Source organism: Microcaecilia unicolor, chromosome 8 (assembly GCF_901765095.1).
Source record: "Microcaecilia unicolor chromosome 8, aMicUni1.1, whole genome shotgun sequence".
Classification (NCBI taxonomy): Eukaryota; Metazoa; Chordata; class Amphibia; order Gymnophiona; family Siphonopidae; genus Microcaecilia; species Microcaecilia unicolor.
In genome coordinates, this window is record NC_044038.1 from 65,266,167 (window position 1) to 65,287,351 (window position 21,185).

General features: G+C 44.0%; 1 protein-coding gene across 1 annotated transcript in view; it reads left to right on the forward strand.

Annotated features, from left to right (window-relative positions):
- Nucleotides 1-21,185, forward strand: part of LOC115476379 (forkhead box protein J1-B-like) — a 33,582-nt gene that overhangs the window by 2,219 nt on the left and 10,178 nt on the right. The window contains exon 2 of the mRNA XM_030212733.1: nucleotides 9,246-9,817. Within this exon, the coding sequence (XP_030068593.1) occupies nucleotides 9,272-9,817 (546 nt within the window). The 5' untranslated portion in view covers nucleotides 9,246-9,271. The remainder of the gene's footprint in view (nucleotides 1-9,245; nucleotides 9,818-21,185) is intronic.

The following is a 21,185-nucleotide window of genomic DNA, read 5'->3' on the forward strand; positions in this document are numbered from 1 at the left end:
GACTCGGCAGTCTCAACAATCCCCCACATGAAAAATGATGGAGGTTCAGCTGCCCCAAGGATCCCCTCTTTGCTTCCAGACATGCTTCTTTCACTTTCTCTCTGCCTCTGGCCCCTCCTCTCACTCACTTCCCTTGACTCTTCCTCTTGCCCTAAGCTCCATCTTTCTATTTTTGTTTTTTCACTACCCCAGCCACCCCTTCTTTGCTTTCTTCCCATCCATGCCATCTCCTCCTCTTTCTTCCTGTCCTTGCCATCTCCTCCTCTTTCCTCATTTGCATCTTGCTTTCTGCTTTGTCTCTTCAGGAACTGAAACTGCTCCGACTCCTGGAGGTGGTGTGCAGTGAGCTGTAGAGGCCACCTTCCCTTCTTTCACAGGACAGAGGTGGTATATATGGTGGCTGTGGAGGCCTGCAGGTCCATCTAGGAAGCCAACAGGTTGTGAGGCAGGGCCAGGGCTTCTGTTCTGAGTTACAGTGGTGGAAATAAGTATTTGATCCCTTGCTGATTTTGTAAGTTTGCCCACTGACAAAGACATGAGCAGCCCATAATTGAAGGGTAGGTTATTGGTAACAGTGAGAGATAGCACATCACAAATTAAATCCGGAAAATCACATTGTGGAAAGTATATGAATTTATTTGCATTCTGCAGAGGGAAATAAGTATTTGATCCCCCACCAACCAGTAAGAGATCTGGCCCCTACAGACCAGGTAGATGCTCCAAATCAACTCGTTACCTGCATGACAGACAGCTGTCGGCAATGGTCACCTGTATGAAAGACACCTGTCCACAGACTCAGTGAATCAGTCAGACTCTAACCTCTACAAAATGGCCAAGAGCAAGGAGCTGTCTAAGGATGTCAGGGACAAGATCATACACCTGCACAAGGCTGGAATGGGCTACAAAACCATCAGTAAGACGCTGGGCGAGAAGGAGACAACTGTTGGTGCCATAGTAAGAAAATGGAAGAAGTACAAAATGACTGTCAATCGACAAAGATCTGGGGCTCCACGCAAAATCTCACCTCGTGGGGTATCCTTGATCATGAGGAAGGTTAGAAATCAGCCTACAACTACAAGGGGGGAACTTGTCAATGATCTCAAGGCAGCTGGGACCACTGTCACCACGAAAACCATTGGTAACACATTACGACATAACGGATTGCAATCCTGCAGTGCCCGCAAGGTCCCCCTGCTCCGGAAGGAACATGTGACGGCCCGTCTGAAGTTTGCCAGTGAACACCTGGATGATGCCGAGAGTGATTGGGAGAAGGTGCTGTGGTCAGATGAGACAAAAATTGAGCTCTTTGGCATGAACTCAACTCGCCGTGTTTGGAGGAAGAGAAATGCTGCCTATGACCCAAAGAACACCGTCCCCACTGTCAAGCATGGAGGTGGAAATGTTATGTTTTGGGGGTGTTTCTCTGCTAAGGGCACAGGACTACTTCACCGCATCAATGGGAGAATGGATGGGGCCATGTACCGTACAATTCTGAGTGACAACCTCCTTCCCTCCGCCAGGGCCTTAAAAATGGGTCGTGGCTGGGTCTTCCAGCACGACAATGACCCAAAACATACAGCCAAGGCAACAAAGGAGTGGCTCAGGAAGAAGCACATTAGGGTCATGGAGTGGCCTAGCCAGTCACCAGACCTTAATCCCATTGAAAACTTATGGAGGGAGCTGAAGCTGCGAGTTGCCAAGCGACAGCCCAGAACTCTTAATGATTTAGATATGATCTGCAAAGAGGAGTGGACCAAAATTCCTCCTGACATGTGTGCAAACCTCATCATCAACTACAGAAGACGTCTGACCGCTGTGCTTGCCAACAAGGGTTTTGCCACCAAGTATTAGGTCTTGTTTGCCAGAGGGATTAAATACTTATTTCCCTCTGCAGAATGCAAATAAATTCATATACTTTCCACAATGTGATTTTCCGGATTTAATTTGTGATGTGCTATCTCTCACTGTTACCAATAACCTACCCTTCAATTATGGGCTGCTCATGTCTTTGTCAGTGGGCAAACTTACAAAATCAGCAAGGGATCAAATACTTATTTCCACCACTGTATACCATGCCTGAGAAACACCTCCTTATCTGTAAGGATGGCCCTACTGCTGGTGCTGCCTGTGGAACAGTTGTTCTGTTTTAAGTGCACAGTGGTTGAACTTCTACACTGTTTTCAGCCTTGCAAGAATAGGATAAGAGTTCAAGCATTGCTTGGTTCAACCTTATTAAAAGTCACACAGTGCCGAAAAACATAGAACAACTAATTAGGGCACAGCACCAGTTGCAAGCTTCCAAGCAAAATGTGAGCGAGTATAGGAGCTGCCAACAGCTCCTGGGTCTTTTAATGAAGAACACTGGATTAATTTATTACAGCAGAGATGCCTCAACTCCACAGCTTCCAACTCTCACTGGACACTAAAGTGATGGGTGTGGTACACCTTGGACTCAATTCTATAAGTGGTGCCTAAAAAAAATCAGCGCAGAAAAAAATAGTGCTAAGCACTATTCTATAAACCACGCTTACAGTTAGACCTGGTTTATAGAATAGTGCTAGGAACCGTGACTACATTTAGGTGCAACCATTTACACCAATGAAATCCTGATGTAAATCCCCACACATAAATTAGGTGCGGATCCTGCTAATTCTATAACAATGCGCATAAATTTTAGGAATGTCTGTGACTTCCCATGCCCCTCCCATGGCCACACCCTCTTTTTAGATCCACACACTAGAATTTACACCCACCTCTTTATAGAATACTCCTAAAAGATGCATGTGTAAATTCTCATTATTGCCAATTAATGCTGATAATTGTTTCTTACTGCCCAGTTATCTGCGCTAATTGAAATCATTACATTAAGGTCTTATAACCCGCTACAACCAACAAGTTCTAAGCGGATAACATCAAGAGAGAGAGAATACTCCATATAATTATACAGAATAATCCCAATCTTAAAAATTGAGAGCAATATCTATAAGTTAGGGGACATATTTTCTAAAAAGCAAAGTCTTCAACAATTTCCTAAACTCAAGATAGTATTCTACTCAGGGGCATAGCCAGACAGCAGATTTTGTGTGGGCCTAGTCAAGAAGTGGGTGGGCACCAAGTGTTCTCCTCCCCCCCCCCCCCCCCCCCTCAATGCAATGAGGCCAGTATCAGCAGCTTAGGAAGCTTAGACTGCTGAAGTGGAAAGCAGTGTTTTCAGCACCATCAGGGGGAGGTCTTCAGCTGGCGAAGCTTGGGATCCCCACTAGCTAGCACTAAATATGTGCTGCTGTTGGGTGGGCCTGAGCCCTAAGTGGATGGGCCCCGGCCCACCCAGGCCCACCTGTGGCTACGCCACTGTTCTATATGCCTTAAAAAAGAAGGGAGACAATTCCAGCTGGAAGCTAACTGATAAGTCAGTGAGGACGAGAGAAAGCAAAACCTTCACTTTACGAACAGAGGGAAAATCTAACAGAAAACAATTTCCAGTGGCTCTACCATGATTCCTATTAAAAAATGCAAAATGGTCAATTAGACAGCCCTGGGGAATCCCTACAAAAAGCCTTAAAGGTCAGAACCAGGACTTTAAATTGTAATCTGGCCTCCACTGGCAACCAGTGTAACTGTAACATTAAAGGAGAGAGAGTCATATTTGCCAAACAAATCACTCTACTTTCATCATTCTTTACTCTCTGCAACTTCATTATTAAAGATTTTGTACAGCCATTATAAATGGAGTTGCAATAGTCCAATAGTTGCACGAATTAGACACAGGTCCAAATTTGTGCATGCAACTCAAAGTGTCATATTGAATCCAGGGGTTTGTGTGTGCCGTATCAGAGAATGTTAGTGTACCGCAGTGATTCTCAACCCAGTTCTTGGAATACACCTAGCTAGTCAGGTTTTCAAGGTACCCATAGTGAATATGGATGAGATAGATGTGCATTTATAAGGGAGGTGGTGCATGCAAATATATCTCACATATAGGCATTGAAGATATCCTGAAAACCTGATTGGCTAAGTGTGTCCCGAGGACTGGGTTGAGAAGCCCAGATAAAATGTCATGTGTGTGATATGTTGGCAAGACTAGGCAGTTGCTTAGGACAGCAAAGAACAGTTGTACTCAACACCCTGACAGCCACACAAGGTCAAAGAAACATCATCATATAATGTCACCTGAATTTTTTTTAAAGAGGTTTTTGTGTTGATCAATTGATCATGATTGGGTTTAATTATCAAATTCTGGAAGGGGGGGGGGGGGGGAAGCTGCATACTAGAGGCCCGAAGGCTGAAGGTTCTCCCAGGGCATTTACTACTTACACCTGCTCTATGCATGGTACAGTTTGTGTGGTATGCTGTGTGTGTGTTGTGCCTCACTGGGATAATTGCATTTCTGTGTTCTATTAATGACTGTAAATATGAGACCTGTAATGGTGCCTTCTGGCCACTCCCAATAACAGAAGAACTGCTCTAGGGAGACATTTAATAACTTTGTTCTACAGCATGCCAAGTGAAAGCTGCAAATTCTGCTGAACGTTAAAAGGAACTGCAACATTCTCTGTGGATTAATTTCACAAAACAAGCTTTTGAATTTGTCAGTGAAACAAGCTGCTTTCAGATCTGAGATGCATTGCCAAAGCCATGTACAATGTAAACCATTCTGAAAGTATTTTTCATGGGCGGTATATTAAACTAGTAAACTTGATATATATGGGTTTCCTTATGGAACATCAGTGATGGCATCAGGAGCAAGATGCATTGCCAGAGCAGTGTGTATGAGTTTCAGAAGTCCTCAAACTACAGCCCACGAGCTGAATGTGCCCTGTGGAGCTCAGTTTTCCTGCCTGCAACAGAATTTGGCCCATGTGTATTTTTTTTTCTATTGTGTGCCAGTGGCAAAGACAGCAAAACTAGCTGGGTTCACGGATTCCACTGGCTGAAGATGGTGGTATGAAAACAAACTTGGCAAACTCTGAGGGGGGCCTTCCACCAGCTCTTATATCCATTAATTCTATAAACTTGTGTACACTTTTTTTTAATGCTTAGCACACTAGTGATAGAACAGTATGAGTTATGTTCATAGCTTAATTTAATAATTAGATGCTAATTGGCATTAACAACCAATAACTGACTAGAAGTGGCACTAATTAGCAGTTATGTGTGTAACGGCACGTAGTTGGTATTCTGCAAATTGTGCACGTGGAGTCCATGGTGTGGACCTGAGAGGGGCATGGGCCGGTCAGGGGCGTGCCTCGCACTTACATCTGTGGCTTATAAAATATGCATCTAATGGACAACTGTTAGATGTGAGTATTTACACTAGTGTTTGAGCTAGTGTAAGTGCTTGCGCTTAAAGCCGGCTGCGTAACTTTAAACTAGTATTCTATAATAACAATTATGCATGTAATTGCTGATAATAGAATTCATGCTTAACACACATTATCTCAGCGCCTAACTTTAGACAATCTTTTATTTATTTGTTGCATTTGTATCCCACATTTTCCCACCTATTTGCAGGCTCAATGTGGTTTACATAGTACAGTAGAGGCAATCACCAATACCAATATGAAACAACTACAAAGTGAGGTTATGAAAGAGTAGTGATCAGTATGATAGACATATTGGGCTTAAGTAGGAAGCAGAGTTGGGTTATGTCCAGTACGAGCTTTTATATTGTTGGGTTACGAGGATGAGGCATTTAGGTTGGATCGCTGGGACATGCCTTTTCGAACAGGTTAGTCTTTATGATTTACAGAAGTTTAGGTGATCGTATGTTGTTTTTACGGCGATTGGTAATGCCCCCGTGGTGATTTGAAATATCCTATGACCCTTCTGTTTGAAAGATTGGTGGCCCTCAATCTTAGTTCTAGAGGCCAGGATTGAGTTGCATTGCCAGAGCATTTTGTGGGGATCTCAGTACTGCAGTACCAGAAGGTGTAGAGTTTAACTGATGCCACTTGAATGTCTACAAATTGAGACATGTAGGAATCGGTGAGCAGAAAGCTGGGGGGGGGGGGGGGCAGTAAATAGACTTAGTGTTGAGGAAAGGGGGCCGACAGGGTAGAAACAGGTGCAATAAACAGATCCTGACACTGCTGCTCTGAGGACAGAGACACAGGGTAAAAACAGAAAATATGGTCTGTGGTGGAGGCATCGAATGTGCAGCCTAGGGGCTAAATGTGGCCCACTTGTCCTTGGGATGTAATTCATTTGAGATTTTTAGCAAAACAATTTTTTTTGTACCTAATTAGCCAGAAGACATGATTTTGAAGCATTGCAGAGCTCTTCAGTGAATATTAAGTCAGAATTTCAAGTATAAATCATACTATAATATACTAAAACATTCATGCAGCATGCACACACATGCATTTCTGATCATGTGACCCTCAGACAATTCCCATCCTATTGGGATTCTTTGATAATATTTCCAAGTACACCTTAGATGTTGTCTATTCATATTACTTCTTATGGACTCCAGAAGGAAGCTTTCTTTGGTATGATATGTTATCAGTAAATTCGAGAGACTGAGATCATACGCCACATACTCTGGCTTAGGGTGAGGTTCATTACTGTCACAGTATGTGCAAAATGAATCCATTTGGAGATATTGACTTCAAGAGTGCACTATAAGGAAGGGATTCTCAACCCAGTCCTTGGGACACACACAGCTAGTTGGGTTCTCAAGTTTTCCACAATAAATATTCATGAGATTTTCATGCAAGAGAGTTGATGCATGCAAATCTGTCTTATGAACATTCCTTGTGGATATCCTGAAAACCATAGACAGATGTGCATGAAAATCTCACATGAATATTTACTGTGGAAATCCAGAAAACCTGACTGGCTGGGTATGCCCTAAGGACTGGATTGAGCATCATTGCTTAGAGGAACCCCTGACTATCCATTTGCATGCACAATGATTTGACTATAATCATGTATCTTTTCAAAATGTGTTGTCCCAAATCTTTTTAGTTTTTATCTTTACATTTAAATTTAATCGTGTATAAACAACACCATGGGCTTGATTCTATAGTGTCTCTCAAATTTTGCAGGAGTTTGTGTTTGGTGCATTTGAATTTCCTGGTTAAGCAAAGGAGTGCAGTGACTTCCAGATCTAATGTGCAGTGTGTGGTGATCTTATCATGGCTCAGGAGCAGGTCCTCACTGCATACTTTACATAAGTACATAAGTATTGCCACACCAGGACAGACCAAAGGTCCATCAAGCCAAGCATCCTATTTCCAACAGTGGCCAATCCAGGTCACAAATACCTGGCAAGATCCTGAAAAAGATACATTCTATGCTGCTTATCCCAGAAATAGCAGTGGATTTTCCCTAAGTCAATTTAATAATGGTCTATGGACTTTTCCTTTAGGAAGCCGGCCAGACCTTTTTTAAACCCCGCTAAGCTAAGTGAATTTGACAACTGACATCTGACTGCATACACATGCTTATTCCTTTGCACATTCCCCCCCCCCCCCTGTGCCACTGGGGGGGGGGGGGGGAGAATCAGAGTTTCCCCGGGCCCGGTTCCAGCAATGAAAAGAAACTGCTCTGCCAGCCAAGGTCCTTTCTTCCTTCCATGTCCTTCCTATGTGGAAACAGGAAGTTACTTCACAGGAGGAGGGATGCAGCAAGAAGAAGAACCTGTAACTGATAAAGCATTCTCTCTCATTCACTGCTGTGAGAGGGGGGCAGTGGTGGGGGCAGCGGCAGGGCCCTGAAGCCTGTTTGCCCTGAGCCTCCCCCCCTCCCAAATTCTATAAATGACACTTAAAATTGCACATGCAAATTTAGGCATGTACCCAGTTTGCATGTGCAATTTAATTGATTGAGCCAATTAGCACCAATAATGGAGTGCTAATAGTTATCAGCACTAATTGGCCTTAATTGAGATGTATTTGTGGCTCGGAAAAGAGAGTGTGGCCATGGGAGGGTCATGTGTGAATCAGGGGCATTCCTAAAATTTGTGCGCACTGTTATACAATAAGGGGGATCAGTGTCTAATTTAGACGTGAGGATTTATACCAGAATTTACTTCGCATAAATCCTCACCTCTGCAGTTAGGTGCTAAGTGTATTCTGTAAACAACACCTAACTTTCAGTGCCGTATATAGCACGTTATTTTTGCAGTGTTGATTTTGTGGTGCTATTTATAGAATTTGATCCATCATTTCCATGCCATATCACAGTTATTAAGACCCAGATATGCTGATCTTGTAGGCTGCTGCTTCCATAATGGAAGGGGTTTAGCAGGACAGTTGGGTTGCTTTTGGCTCTTCCTATCCCCTTTCTGCAAGTATGGAAGGCCAACTTACATACGGTCTTAAAAGGGAAGTTTGACACACCCAGGGCAGTTGATCTGCGTGCCCACTCCTAGTGTCAGCCCTGGGTGTGTGTGTTTTTCTTTCTGCAGGAAAAAATAGATTACCTGTAATGGGTTCATTATCATCTATGGAGTAGAATAATGGAAAGGTGTTCCCAAGTGGAAAAAGGATTTCAATTTAGCTTGCTCATAACGTTTCAGTAGTAACTCAAGATGAGTTACATTCAGGTACAGTGGGTCTTTCCCTGTCCCTGGGAGGGCTGACAATCTTAACTGTACCTGAGGGTTAAGCGACTTGCTCAAGATCTTAAAGAGTGGTAGTGGGAAGTGAATACTGGTTTCTCTGGTTAGCAGTCCACTGCTCTAACCATTAGGCCACTCCTCCTTCTGGTGCAGAGATATCTGACTATAAAAGCTTTGAAGAGGGCGGATTGGTCAGTCTTGGGATCTGGAGGGCATTATGGTTATCAGACTCAGAAACACAAAAACAGCTGTGATAGTCATTATACCGTGGAGGTATTTAAAACACACAGGAGGTGGGCCTCTTTCAATTAATAGGAAGCTCTGGAATGCAAGGTCATAGGATGAAGGTGAATGGGGATAGATTCAGGAATGATCTTTATGGAAAGGGTTCGTTGATGTGTGGTATGGCCTCCCCAGTTGAGGTGGTGAAGTCAAGGACTGTATCTGACTTCAAAGAAGCATAATACAAGAACAGAGGATCTCTAAGGGAGAGAAAAGGATTGTAGAGCTAGGCCATGTAGTGTTTATCTGCCATAATTTTCTTAGTTTATGGAGTTCTTGGCTTCAATAGGCTCTTCTTTTATTTTCCTCTCCTGTTTAATTTCCCATCCCTTCTCTTGCTCTCTTCCTCCTTCTATTACCATAGCTTGAGCCAATATCTGTGTTTTCTTTTCTTACACAGTGACAGCCACTTTGCTCCCACTGTTGATGCCCCACTCTTGGAGAATGCCTGTCCTCACTTCTCCAGAGATCGCCATGAAGTTCAAGGAGAAGTGGCTGATGCTGCACCCAGAGGATAAGGACAATGCTAGCGGGGCGGTGACCCTGGATGACAGCTTGACCAATCTCCAGTGGCTTCAGGACTTCTCCATCCTCAGTGCCAATCTGGAGAGACCATTCAGCTCCAGCATTCATCATCAGCTTCACCAAACTCACCAGAAGATCCTTCGGGGGTCAGAGGGTCCTAGCAGCCCACCTGCAGGAGACACTGCAGCCACAGGCATGCCACCCAGCCTGGGCAAACCCACCTCCAGTAGCAGTAGCTGCCTGCAGTCTCTCGCTAGTATACCCCTCAGCTCCCCTGAAGAGACTGACTACAAGAATAACCCCCATATAAAACCTCCTTACTCTTATGCTACCCTCATCTGCATGGCCATGCAGGCTAGCAAGAAGACCAAGATCACTCTGTCTGCCATCTATAGCTGGATCACAGAGAATTTCTGCTACTATCGTCATGCAGACCCCAGCTGGCAGGTGAGTCCCTGCCCAAAATAATTAATGACCCTGGTGGGGGTGTCAAATGATGTGCTACTGAGGTCTTTTGAGACCTTGCCACCTCTGTTTCCATAGGACAGATACCTTATATCTGTATAGAATAATTTAATGAGGGTTTCCAGACCCCCCTGCAGCACAGCATTGGCTACATCCAGAGGCTAAGCTGTCCAGTCACAGTTGTTTGCAGAGACCCCTGCTGCACACCACATGTTCCTTCTTTGTGCCATCCTTAGCAGTCCCATAGAAGTCTAAGCACCTCAGTTTTCTTGCAATCTTCCTGCATAGTAGCTAGTGTTTTAAAGCTTTTTGAGACAGTAAACTGAGCTGACTTGAGCTGCAGCATAACACTTCTTGTAAGGAGGACACCTTGCAGGGCCCTGTCCTGAATGAGAGTATATAGGAGAAATGTGAGGACAGTCTCTATTATCCAGGAACTGATTCTCCTGGACAGGATCAGCACACATGAAGGGCAATTCTATAACTGGACATTTGCATTTATGTGCTGCTTGCATGTGTTAATGCCAGAACCTTTGAGGGTAAGTGCATGCTTGTGCACATAAGTGGCAGCAGGTCACCTAAGCACTGTTCTGTAAAAATGCATGTATTAAAAGTATTCTATACAGAATCTGGGTGCCCAGATGCTGTTATAGAATAGGCTCTCTCAGTGCATGGCATTGGAGCTCCCACTTATAGAATTGCCCAATGCTGGTCCACTTGGTTTCAGCAGAGCTAAATACCATATTCTGAATATAGAAGTAGACACAAGACTGAAGCCAGTCTCCACCCAAGGAGGTTTTCATTCTCCCCAATGCAGCTGCCGCCATCTTGGTACACCCAAAACAATGACATTTATAAGGTGGCAAGCTCCACCTACTGGCTTCAGCCCACATCCTGGGTCAGATAGGCTCATGTCGTCTCCTGTTATCATATCTCCTTGGATGTAGAGTGCTGTAGCCAGCTCTCTCTATGAGGGTGGACAGGAGGTGACATACTTCCAAATTCAAAGCAGCAGAGTTCATGCTGAAACAATAGGGCAGCTTCTTGAATAAATCGACTTTTTTTTTCAATGTCCATTTAATTTTGATGATCAGTTTTGGGGAGAATTTTCAGAAGGATTTAACATTTTATTGTGGCTGTTCTCCGCTACTATTCTGTCCCATATGGATAATGCTGGGGCAAGAATTTGTCTAGCTACGACAATACTATGTGAGGTGTATTTAGAGTACGAGCCACATAGTATCCAGACAGCAGTGATATTCAGCTGCTGTACTGATACTAGATATTTAGATTAGTCTATCTGTAGAGTGGCTAAATATCACCACTACATGCATAGTGACGAGCAGTCAGTGGTGCATATATTTACTTCAGGATGTGTATTTCCCATGTTGTGTCCTGTTTATTTTAGCTCAAAATGACAAGAAAAGAAACAAAATTTGGGGGGTTTTCCTGTGTCACAAAGAGTGCACACTATTAACAACATTGTCCCCCAAGTAAAAAAAATGTTAAATTAAACAAAATGAAATAAACTCTTACAAATGACATGGGAAACAAAACAGAATAGACATCTTTAACCTGTACACACCTAATACCCATTGCTGTTAAGTATATGTATTTTAAAGATATTTGTTAGAAGGGAGAAAGAGAGGAAATGCTGTTGAGTAGGGAGCAAAGAGAGCAATGCTGGGCAGGAGAGGGGGAAAGAGGGTGCTGTTGCTTTTGAGAGAGAGAGGAGGATATTGGAGCAGAATGCTGAGCAGGGGGAGAAAGACAGGTAAGAGGATGCCAGACTGGGGATGAGGGAAAAGGGAGGGTGGCAGAAAAAGATCTGCAGACCGCTGAAAGGAGGAGAGAGAGATGTAGGACAGAAGACTTTCAATTATTTGAACACAGAAGGGGAGTATCTTATATAAAGAAAACAGCAAAAACTTCATAAAGTAAGTTGGGAAAATGAGGTGCAGTTTTGAATATCTGTCCCACCTGGGCCTGGCACCGTTTTCCTGACTGAAACATGTGGCAGAGAGTGAACACCAGATCCAATGTCCTTCCTGCAAATGCTTCAGCTGATCCTTCTGGTTTCAAGCTGTTGAGTATTTTGGATGTTCTGATGAAAGGTACTGGGTTTTTATCATTCAGGACATATCCTTGTGAAGAAAGATGAAGTTGAGAAAACTGCCAAGATCTTACAAGAATAAAGAAGTGTGGTTGCTGTGTTAGTCCACTTTAAAGGTAATAAATAGAAATAAAACAAAACATAGGAAAGTACGGTGATGCTGTTTTCTTTGGCGGGGCAAGCCACCTGAGGAAACGTAAATTACTCAAGGAGCATGGGTGTGTTAATTTTCCAGATTTTAAGTTGTATGACTTTGTTTTTTTAGTTGCTGCTGAAACAGCTTGGTTCAGGCATGGAAGGGATGAGGAGATTCCCAGGTGGTTGTAGCTGGAGAGGGAAATCACTGCTCCATTCCCTTTGGGCAGTTTGCTTATGGCACAGGTTAAATGGGTTGTGCCTCAGTCTTTGATTTTTGCAAGCAGTGCCTCAGGTGTTGAAGTTTGTAGTTCAGTGTCTGGGGTTGTGGCCTGTTTCTGATTATATTTCTTTATGAAATAATTTGGAGATTAATGTGCAAGATAGGGTTATTAGTTGGTCTGATTGACAGGCTAGAAGGGTATGGTATGTTAATCAGTTGCTTCGGGGGGGGGGGGGAAATATTAGGACTTTTGAGGATCTGAGTAGGGAATTTCATTTGGAGTCTAGGCATTACTTTTAGTGGTTGTAGTTGAAGCATTGTTTGAGGTGTTCTACGTGTATAGAGTGGATAAGGGTTGCAGAAGCGGAGCCAGGTTGAAGGCACGGGGGGAGCGAGAGCGGACTTCCGCTGGCACCGGCACGCATTTTAAATGCAACATGTTGAGTAAAGAAATAGGCGCCGGCAAAGGCGGAAGTCCATTTGGGAGAACGTCCGCTCCCCTGGCACCCCCCCCCCTAGCTACGCCACTGAAGGGTTGCTGATTCAGGTTTGTGAGATTTTTGTGTTGAGCTCATTGGGCAGACAAAGAAAGGATTCACAGTGTATTGAAAGGTTAAGTTCAAGAGTGTGATGTGTGTGTTGCATTGCAAAAGGTCTGGGAGCATGATTTGTGGGATTGTATAGGAGAGGAGGTGTGGAAAGCTTTTTGAGCTAGAGTTTGTAGACCTACCTTTTCTGCTTCTGTCACTCAGGACCAGATGATCAAAAACCCCACACTGTTCTGAACAGTGCTCTAAAATTAGCATCGGAATAAGTGTGGGGCAATAATGCCCCTATTATTAAAGCTAATAGTATACAAATTCACGTGTGCTATTAGCTCCGATCATAGGGGTACTTCTGCAGGAGGATTGTGCCTGGGCATGCGCCCAAGGCACAATCCTTCTGTAGAAGCTGTTTGACAGGTCTGGGCTGTCAAAAAAATAGCCCAGACCTTTCAAACATACCAGGCTGGAGCAGTGGCGATCCTAGATTGGCTGCCACCCGGGGCGGATCGCCGCTGCGCACCCACCCCCGGGTGCAGCGGCATCCATCCCCCCAGGGTGCAGCATGACACCCCCCTCCCTGGCGCATCAAGCCCCCCCCCCCCCGGGTGCATTCTTGGCTGCTGGAGGATGCAGAGAGCAGCCGCGCGCCTGTCAGCTCCACTGCCTCCCTGCTCCCTCTGCCCCGGAACAGGAAGTAACCTGTTCCGGGGCAGAGGGAGCAGGGAACCAGCGGAGCCGACAGGCACACGGCTGCTCTCTGCACCCTCCAGCAGCATGCACCCGGGGCTGACCGGCCCCACCGCCCCACCCTTCCTACGCCACTGGGCTGGAGGTTCGATGGACCACCAGACCCCCCCCCCCCAGACAGAGGCACTGGTGGTTTAGCACCCCCCCTGACCCGACCAGACCCCCTGACCAACAGACCCAACCCCCAAACAGGGGGCTAGAGGTCTGGTGGACCAGCGGCCCCAAACTCCCCCGTACCTTCAGATGATGGAGGAGGGAGTAGCATTCCCTCCTCCTTCCAGCACTGCCTCCAAAGTGGTGGTGCCGTGCCCTGCCCAGTGCATCCTGTTGGGGGGGGGGGGTCAAGTCAGGTCTCTTGCAGGGGGGGTTGGTCAGTCAGAGGGTGGGTGTGGGAGCGGGCCTCTGCTAGCATTTAGATGCATGCTGGACAGGGATCCCCATTCCTCCTCATTGCTCTGTAAACCCTAACACCAGCGCCAAGATGGTGGTAGCAGTAGCCTTGTTTGGTTCGCTGCTCACAAATGTCATGTCTAGCATGTATTAGTATGCTATTAGTGTTCAGAGCCAGTGAGCGTGTTATACAAGCTCACCAACTCTGAATCTGGGGTGCAGGCAAATGCAGGCGCTAGTCCGATGATAATTGCCTCTAGTGCTCGAATTTGCTTTTGATCATCTGGTCCTCAGTCTTTATTTTATGTAGCACAGAGGGCACTGTGGACATATAAGATTTCTAGGTTGTCAGATAATGGGTCTTGTTTGTGTTGGTCTTGTATATTGGATGTGGGTACCTTTCATCAGACGTTGTTTGCATGTACAAATTTAAAGCAATTCTGGGGTTTTGTTTGGAAAAAGGTTCTGGGTGTTTTCATTATTACTTATAAAATTGTTATATTGAGCTCAGTCTAATTTGCTACAAAAAGATGAGGCAGAACCTTCTTTAGGTCATGTATGAGCAAAATATGACAATATCAAAATAGATCTTGTGAAACATGAAAAGCATTCCAATGGCAAGGGAAAGGTAGGGTAGAAGGGGGAGGAGTGAAAAACAGGGAGAGGTGGATGGGTAATCAGAAGGTGACAAAGCAGTATAATTTCATAATTTAGAACGTTATAGGAAACCCAGATCTTTGTCAAATCCTGCCAGGTGGTTGCCAAAATATTTCATCATCTTAACTTCAAAGGTCTTATGTTGCTGGATTGTCTTAAAGTTACCTCTTAATATTTCAGACCATAAAGTCATTGATGCAGTGTTCAGGTCTTGAAACATGGTGTCACCTTTATCTGCTTTGTGGTGTTTAATGCGGAGCCTCTATGAATTGATTCTTACCTTTAGCACCTGTCCTGTCTTCCCAATATAGCACCCTTCTTCACATTTGGTGCATTTTATTTAGATTTTTAGATTTTGCTCACACTTTTTTCAGTAGTAGCTCAAAGTGAGTTACATTCAGGTTCACTGGATATTTCTCTGTCCCAGGAGGGCTCACAATCTAAGTTTGTACCTGAGGCAATGGAGGGTTAAGTGACTTGGCCAAGATCACAAGGAGCAGCAGTGAGATTGGAACCGGCCACCTCTGGATTGCAAGACCAGTTCTCTAACCACAAGGCCACTCCACCACTCCATTGAATAATATATTATTATTATTACCTTACCTGACCCTATTTCTTATTGACTTGTAAGCCACATTGAGCCTGCTTGTGTGTGGGAAAATGTGGGATACAAATGCTGCAAATAAATAAATATATACAACATTTGAGGAAAAGCATGAGTAGGATCACTTTATGCTAATGCTTTTTCCATGTGAGTAACTGTGGGATCCTGTCATATGTGCTGGCACAATTTGCAGTTTGCTATACTGCAAGGACTAGTATCATGCTCTTCTTTTTGAGCTTCTGTTAGGAGTTTCTTTTCCTCTAATTTTTGCTTTGTATTTGGTGATTGTCAGAAAGCCAGCACCAGTGGAGCATGGAACATCTCTTTTACTAATTCATCCTCTAGAGTAGTGCCTGTAGACCTTTTGTGACTTTCTCAGGGGCTCTTTTACTAAGCCGCATAACCGTCTACGCATACCCAACGCACTTACTCTTGCGGTAATTTCATTTTTGGCACGCATCCGATACGCACGTCTGAAAAACTTATTTTTGGATGTGTGTATTGGATGTGCGCCAAGTGGCATTTGACGTGTGTAGGTCATTACCGCGTGAGACTTTACTGCTAGGTCAATGGCTGGTGGTAAGGTCTCAGACCCAAAATGGACTCGTGCCAATTTTGATTTTGCCGCACGTCCGTTTTCAGCAAAAATTTTAAAAAGGCATTTTTTGCAGGTGCACTGAAAAAATTGATCTGTGTGCGCCCAAAACACACGCCTACACTACTGCAGGCCATTTTTCAGTGCACCTTAGTAAAAGGACCCCTGAATTTTTTCACATACTGATATTGCCATCTTTCGCTCACGCTTGGCTTGAAGAAAAAAGTTCTGCCTTTTGAAAGCTTGTCAAAAAATGTATTAAGTTAATCCAATGAAAAAGGCATCACCTAATTTTCCTTTGTTCTATTTTATTTCTATGTATTACCTTAGGAGAGCAAGGCATTGAACTGGCAAGGGGATAGTGGGGGAGTTATTGTTTGGTTCTAATGCAGGTGACATGGGTCAGCTTTCAAGCAGGGATCAGTGCCATAGGAAGCAGGTTGGGAGTGACAGGTGAGAACTGGAGGGATGAGTCCCTGGAGGACAGAAAATTTCTGCTTTAGGATGGGATGTAACCTGAGACAGAGACATACTGGCGGGGTGACGGAGCAGCAGGGAGAGCCACATACAAAGCCTTAGAAAGGGGATTACTTTCTGAAGGTGCCATTTAGACATGCAAAAAGCAGACTTATGCATGTCAATCGACATATACCTATAAGTAGTGATTTTACGAAAGGCGTTACTTATCCATATAGATGGCAGCATGTGGAGATTTTGAAGGGAAATGTTCTGGGCACTTACCCAGTGGCATTTACATGTGCTTTGAGTACCACTTAACTCTTGGCTAACTTTTCCTTGGTCTAGGATTTTGGAGAAGTGCTTTAAGGGGCAGAATTGTGCTTCTCTCTCTCTCTCTCTCTCCAGTGAAAACCACCTCCCTTTGTTATATGTTTGAGTTTAAGAGGATGGCTCTCTAATTTGCTTGTTTTTTTATGTGCAGGCTTACAAAATCCACCATGTGTATGTGTGGTTTGCAGAATCCTGTTTATTCACTGACTTAACAGTACTTTAAAAATGGCATTTCTAAGGGAAGGGGGGTGTACATTTAAAGTGGATTCATTTATATTAGTGGTCAAATATACCTGTTTCTTTAGTAGTGCTGCATGTTATGAAAGACTCTGTGATCACTGAATCTTTCAAAAAATAAGTTGCAGACTTTAAAAATATGCTAACAAAAACTCTTCTTTCCTCATTTATTTATTTGGATTTTGCTCACACCTTTTTCAGTAGTAGCTCAGGGTGAGTTATATTCAGGTACACTGGGTATTTCTCTGTCCCTGGAGGGATCACAGTCTAAGTTTGTACCTGAGGCAATGGAGGGTTAAGTGACTTGCCCAAGATCACAAGGAGCAGCAGTGGGATTTGAACCAGCCACCTCTGGATGTCAAGACCAATGCTCTAACTAGGCTACTCATCTAAGGGACCTGTACACAGTTATCTTCCAAAAGGTTTGTTTCAAGCCCAATGGATCCATCTTAGAATGTGACATATTCAGGAGTGATAACAGCAACCCTAATGAGATTTGGGAAAGGAAGGGATTTTGAATTTAACTTACAACTTGTTCATTCAGGTACATTAGGTATTTCCCTGATCGTGGAGGGCTCACAATCTGAGTTTGTACCTGAGGCAATGGAAGGTTAAATGACTTGCCCAAGATTACAAGGAGCTGCAGTGGGATTTGAGCCCAGCTGCCCTGGTTCTTAGCCCTCTGCTCTGTTCATTAGGTTACTCTTCCACTATCCTGTAGCTCAGGCAACTTCTGCTGAGGTTCAGTTTCTGACTTCCAAAGAGCTCTGTGGTGTTTTCACTACCTGCCATTAGTATAAAGTCAGCTCTTGAACTCACTACATGCTCCCCTATGTCCTTGCCCTTGCCCACTCACACTTGCTGTGTGCTATCCTGTGCACTGTGAATGGGTGGCAGAGCTCACTATTCTGCTAGTGCCACTGGAGTTTACCTTCAGCTGGCTCTGGATCACTTATTTGTCTCCCTTATATGCTTCCTTCCATTCCAAGGCATTGTGCAAGTGCTGGGCACGATGGGTAATGAGTGGAGGGATCATTCACTTTTAATGAAGCCTTAAGCTCTATTCTTCAGGCTCATTACCAGCACACAAAGGCTGTCCTAATGTGTAGGATAGAATCACACAGAGTAACACATACAAAGGCACCTGGGAAGAGCTTTGGAGGCTGTAACTCCCCTCCACCCCCGCCCCCCCACACCAAATATGCCCGAGGTCTTACATTTCTGTGTTGGGGTTCTAGTCAGTTCTGTTGGGAGAAACACAGCTCTGAGCGAAATTCTCAAAAGAACACCCCCTTGGCATCCGGAGGCTCAGCCTGTCCCTTAGGACATGGATTTTTCTAGTAACTCTACTGCCTACTGCAAAGCACTTTCAGCTTTATTTCTGATGGTCCCCTGCAGAGCATTATTTGGGGGGGGGTACACTAGGCACAGGACCTACAGATGGGGTCCTGTGTTTGCCAGTCATCAGAGCAGTCTGCAAGGGAGCCAACTCTTCTGCGGTGTTGACAGACTGTTGGTATCCCTATGGCATGGAGTTTATTCCGCTGTACCCTCTATTAACATTTCATGAGCTCCCCTGCTGTTTCATTCTTAATTATGCTGCCTTACACCTTCATAGAGACACAGCAGTATGACTCTCAGGTCAGTCTTCCTTTTGTAGAGTCTGATATCTACTCCATGGATCCTGGCTGGCTAGGTTTCTAAATTTGCCCTTTTGTAATTTTAGTCCTACGAAATGGTGTCCCATCCTGTTTTCTTTTTCTTCTCTCTTCCACCAGTGCCCTACTGATATCCTCAAGCTGTGATGATTGAATGAGCCTAGACCAGGGGTTTTCAACCCAGTTCCCAAGATACACCCAGCTAATCAGGTTTTCAGGATACTCACAATGAATATATAGGGGATAGATTTCCATTCAGTGGAGGTAGTGCATGCAAATTGATCTCATGCATATTCATTGTGGGTATCCTAAAAACCTGAATGGCCAGATGTGACCTGAGGATTACATTGAGAACTTCTGGCCTAGACTGAGGTTTGCTTAAGGCGGGACTTCCCAAACCTGTACTCGGGACCCCAGTACCAGTCAGGTTTTCAGGATATTAACAATGAATGAAGACTCAGTATATGCAAATTGGTCTCATGCATATTCCATATGGATATCATGGAAACCTGACTGGTTGTGGGGTCCCCAGGACAGATTTGGGAAGCCCTGGTTTAAGGTTATCAGGGAGTCAATTTGAGAGCTGTCCATGGTGCTGAATATTTCAGCACAGTACAGAATACAGAGGCTGGAGTTCCTGGAGCCTGCTGAAGCCTGCAGCATGATGAAGAAATCAGGGGTTGCAAATGTCAGACATTGATCCCTGTATAGTGTATTTTACAGCAAAGTTGAGGATTTTTGAGCTGTCCTTCTAGACTGGACATTTTGTGATCTGGTAGGTAGTTGGATAAGATATTTTTAGTCAATGACACTTTTTTTTTTTTTTTGCCAAGGATCCACTGTGGAAGCCAGTAATCCATTAGTAACAGCTAATCTCATGTGCCAGAGCAATACCAGCATGTGTCCACACCACACCAAGGGATGGGGGGGGGGGGGGGGGGGAGCTGGGAAGTTTAAATCTGTACTGCTGCCAAATGATCAGAAGAGGAAGCCTGACAGGCTTTAATATAAAAAAAACATAAGATATGCCATGATCTGTGGAATCAGAGGTCCACTAAACTCAGCATCCTGTATCTGACACTGGCTAATCCAGGACACAAATACCTGGCAGAATCTCAAAGAGTAGATATATTCCCTTATTACACACTGTACAGACATAAGCATTGGTTTTACCAAGTCTATTTGGCTCTGTCTCTCATAACTCTTCACAATGTAACCATAATTGTACTGTAACATATTGTATTTCCATCACTCACAATGTATTGTAAGCCACACTGAGCCCGCAAATAGGTGGGAAAATGTGGGATACAAATGCAATAAATAAATAATAATGATTTATTGATTTTTTTTTCCTCCATAAGAACATGAGAATAGCCATACTGGGTCAGACCAATGGTCCATCCAGCCCAATAACCTGTTTCTAACCGTGGCCAAGCCAGGTCACAAGTACCCATCAGAAACCCAAATAGTAGCAAGATTCCATACTACTAGTCCCAGGGCAAGCAGTGGCTTCCCCATGTCTGTCTCAATAGCAGACTATGAACTTTTTCTCCAAAAACTTGTTAAAACCTTTTTTAGACCCAGATATGCTACATTCTCCAGCAAAGAGTTCCAGAGCTTAACTATTCATTGAGTGAAAATTATTTCCTCCTATTTGTTTTAAAAGTATTTCCATGTAACTACATTGAGTGTCCCCTAGTCTTTGTACTTTTTGAAAGAGTAAAAAAAAAATTGACTCATTCTACCTCACTCAGGATTTTTTAGACCTTAATCATATCTCCCCTCAGCTGTCTCTTTTCAAAGCTGAAGAGCCCTAACCCCTTTAGCTTTTTCTCATATTAGAGGAGTTCCATCCCCTTTTTCATTTTGGTCTCTCTTCTTTGAACCTTTTCTAATTCCACTCTATCTTCTTTGAGATATAGTGACCAGAACTGAACACAGTACTCGTGAAGTCACACCAAGGAGCGATACAGAGGCATTATAGTATTCTCAGTCTTATTTAACATCCCTTTCCTAATAATTCCTAGCATCCTGTTTGCTTTTTTGGCTGCCGATGCACACTGGACAGAAGATTTCAGCGTATTGTCCACAACAACATGTAGATATTTTTCTTGGGTGCTGACCCAAAGATGGACCCTAGCATCGGGTAACTATGATTTGGATTATTCTTCCCAATGTGAATCACTTTGCATTTGTCCACATTAAATTTCATCTCCCGTTTGGATGCCCAGTCTTCCAATTTTCTAAGGTCTTCTTGCAATTTTTCACAGTCCACATGTGTTTTAATAACCTTGAATAGCTTTGTGTCATCTGCAAATTTAATCACCTCACTCCTCCTTCTAATTTCTAGATCATTTATAAATATGTTAAAAAACACAGGTCCCAGAAAAGATCCCTATGGTGCTCCACTATTCACCCAGCTATGTCTCTGACCACACCCTCTGGCAACAAATTCCACAGGCTGGAATTTTACTTTCTAGGATTTGTTGTAAATGTATTACCAATTAGTTTCATAGAATGTCTCCTAGTCTTTGTAGTATTTGAAAGGGAAACAGACAGTCCCTATGTACTTGTTCTACCCCAATCATGAGTTTATCGACAACTCTCAACTATAACACCTCCCAGATGATCAGTCCTAACCCATTTAGCCTTTCTTC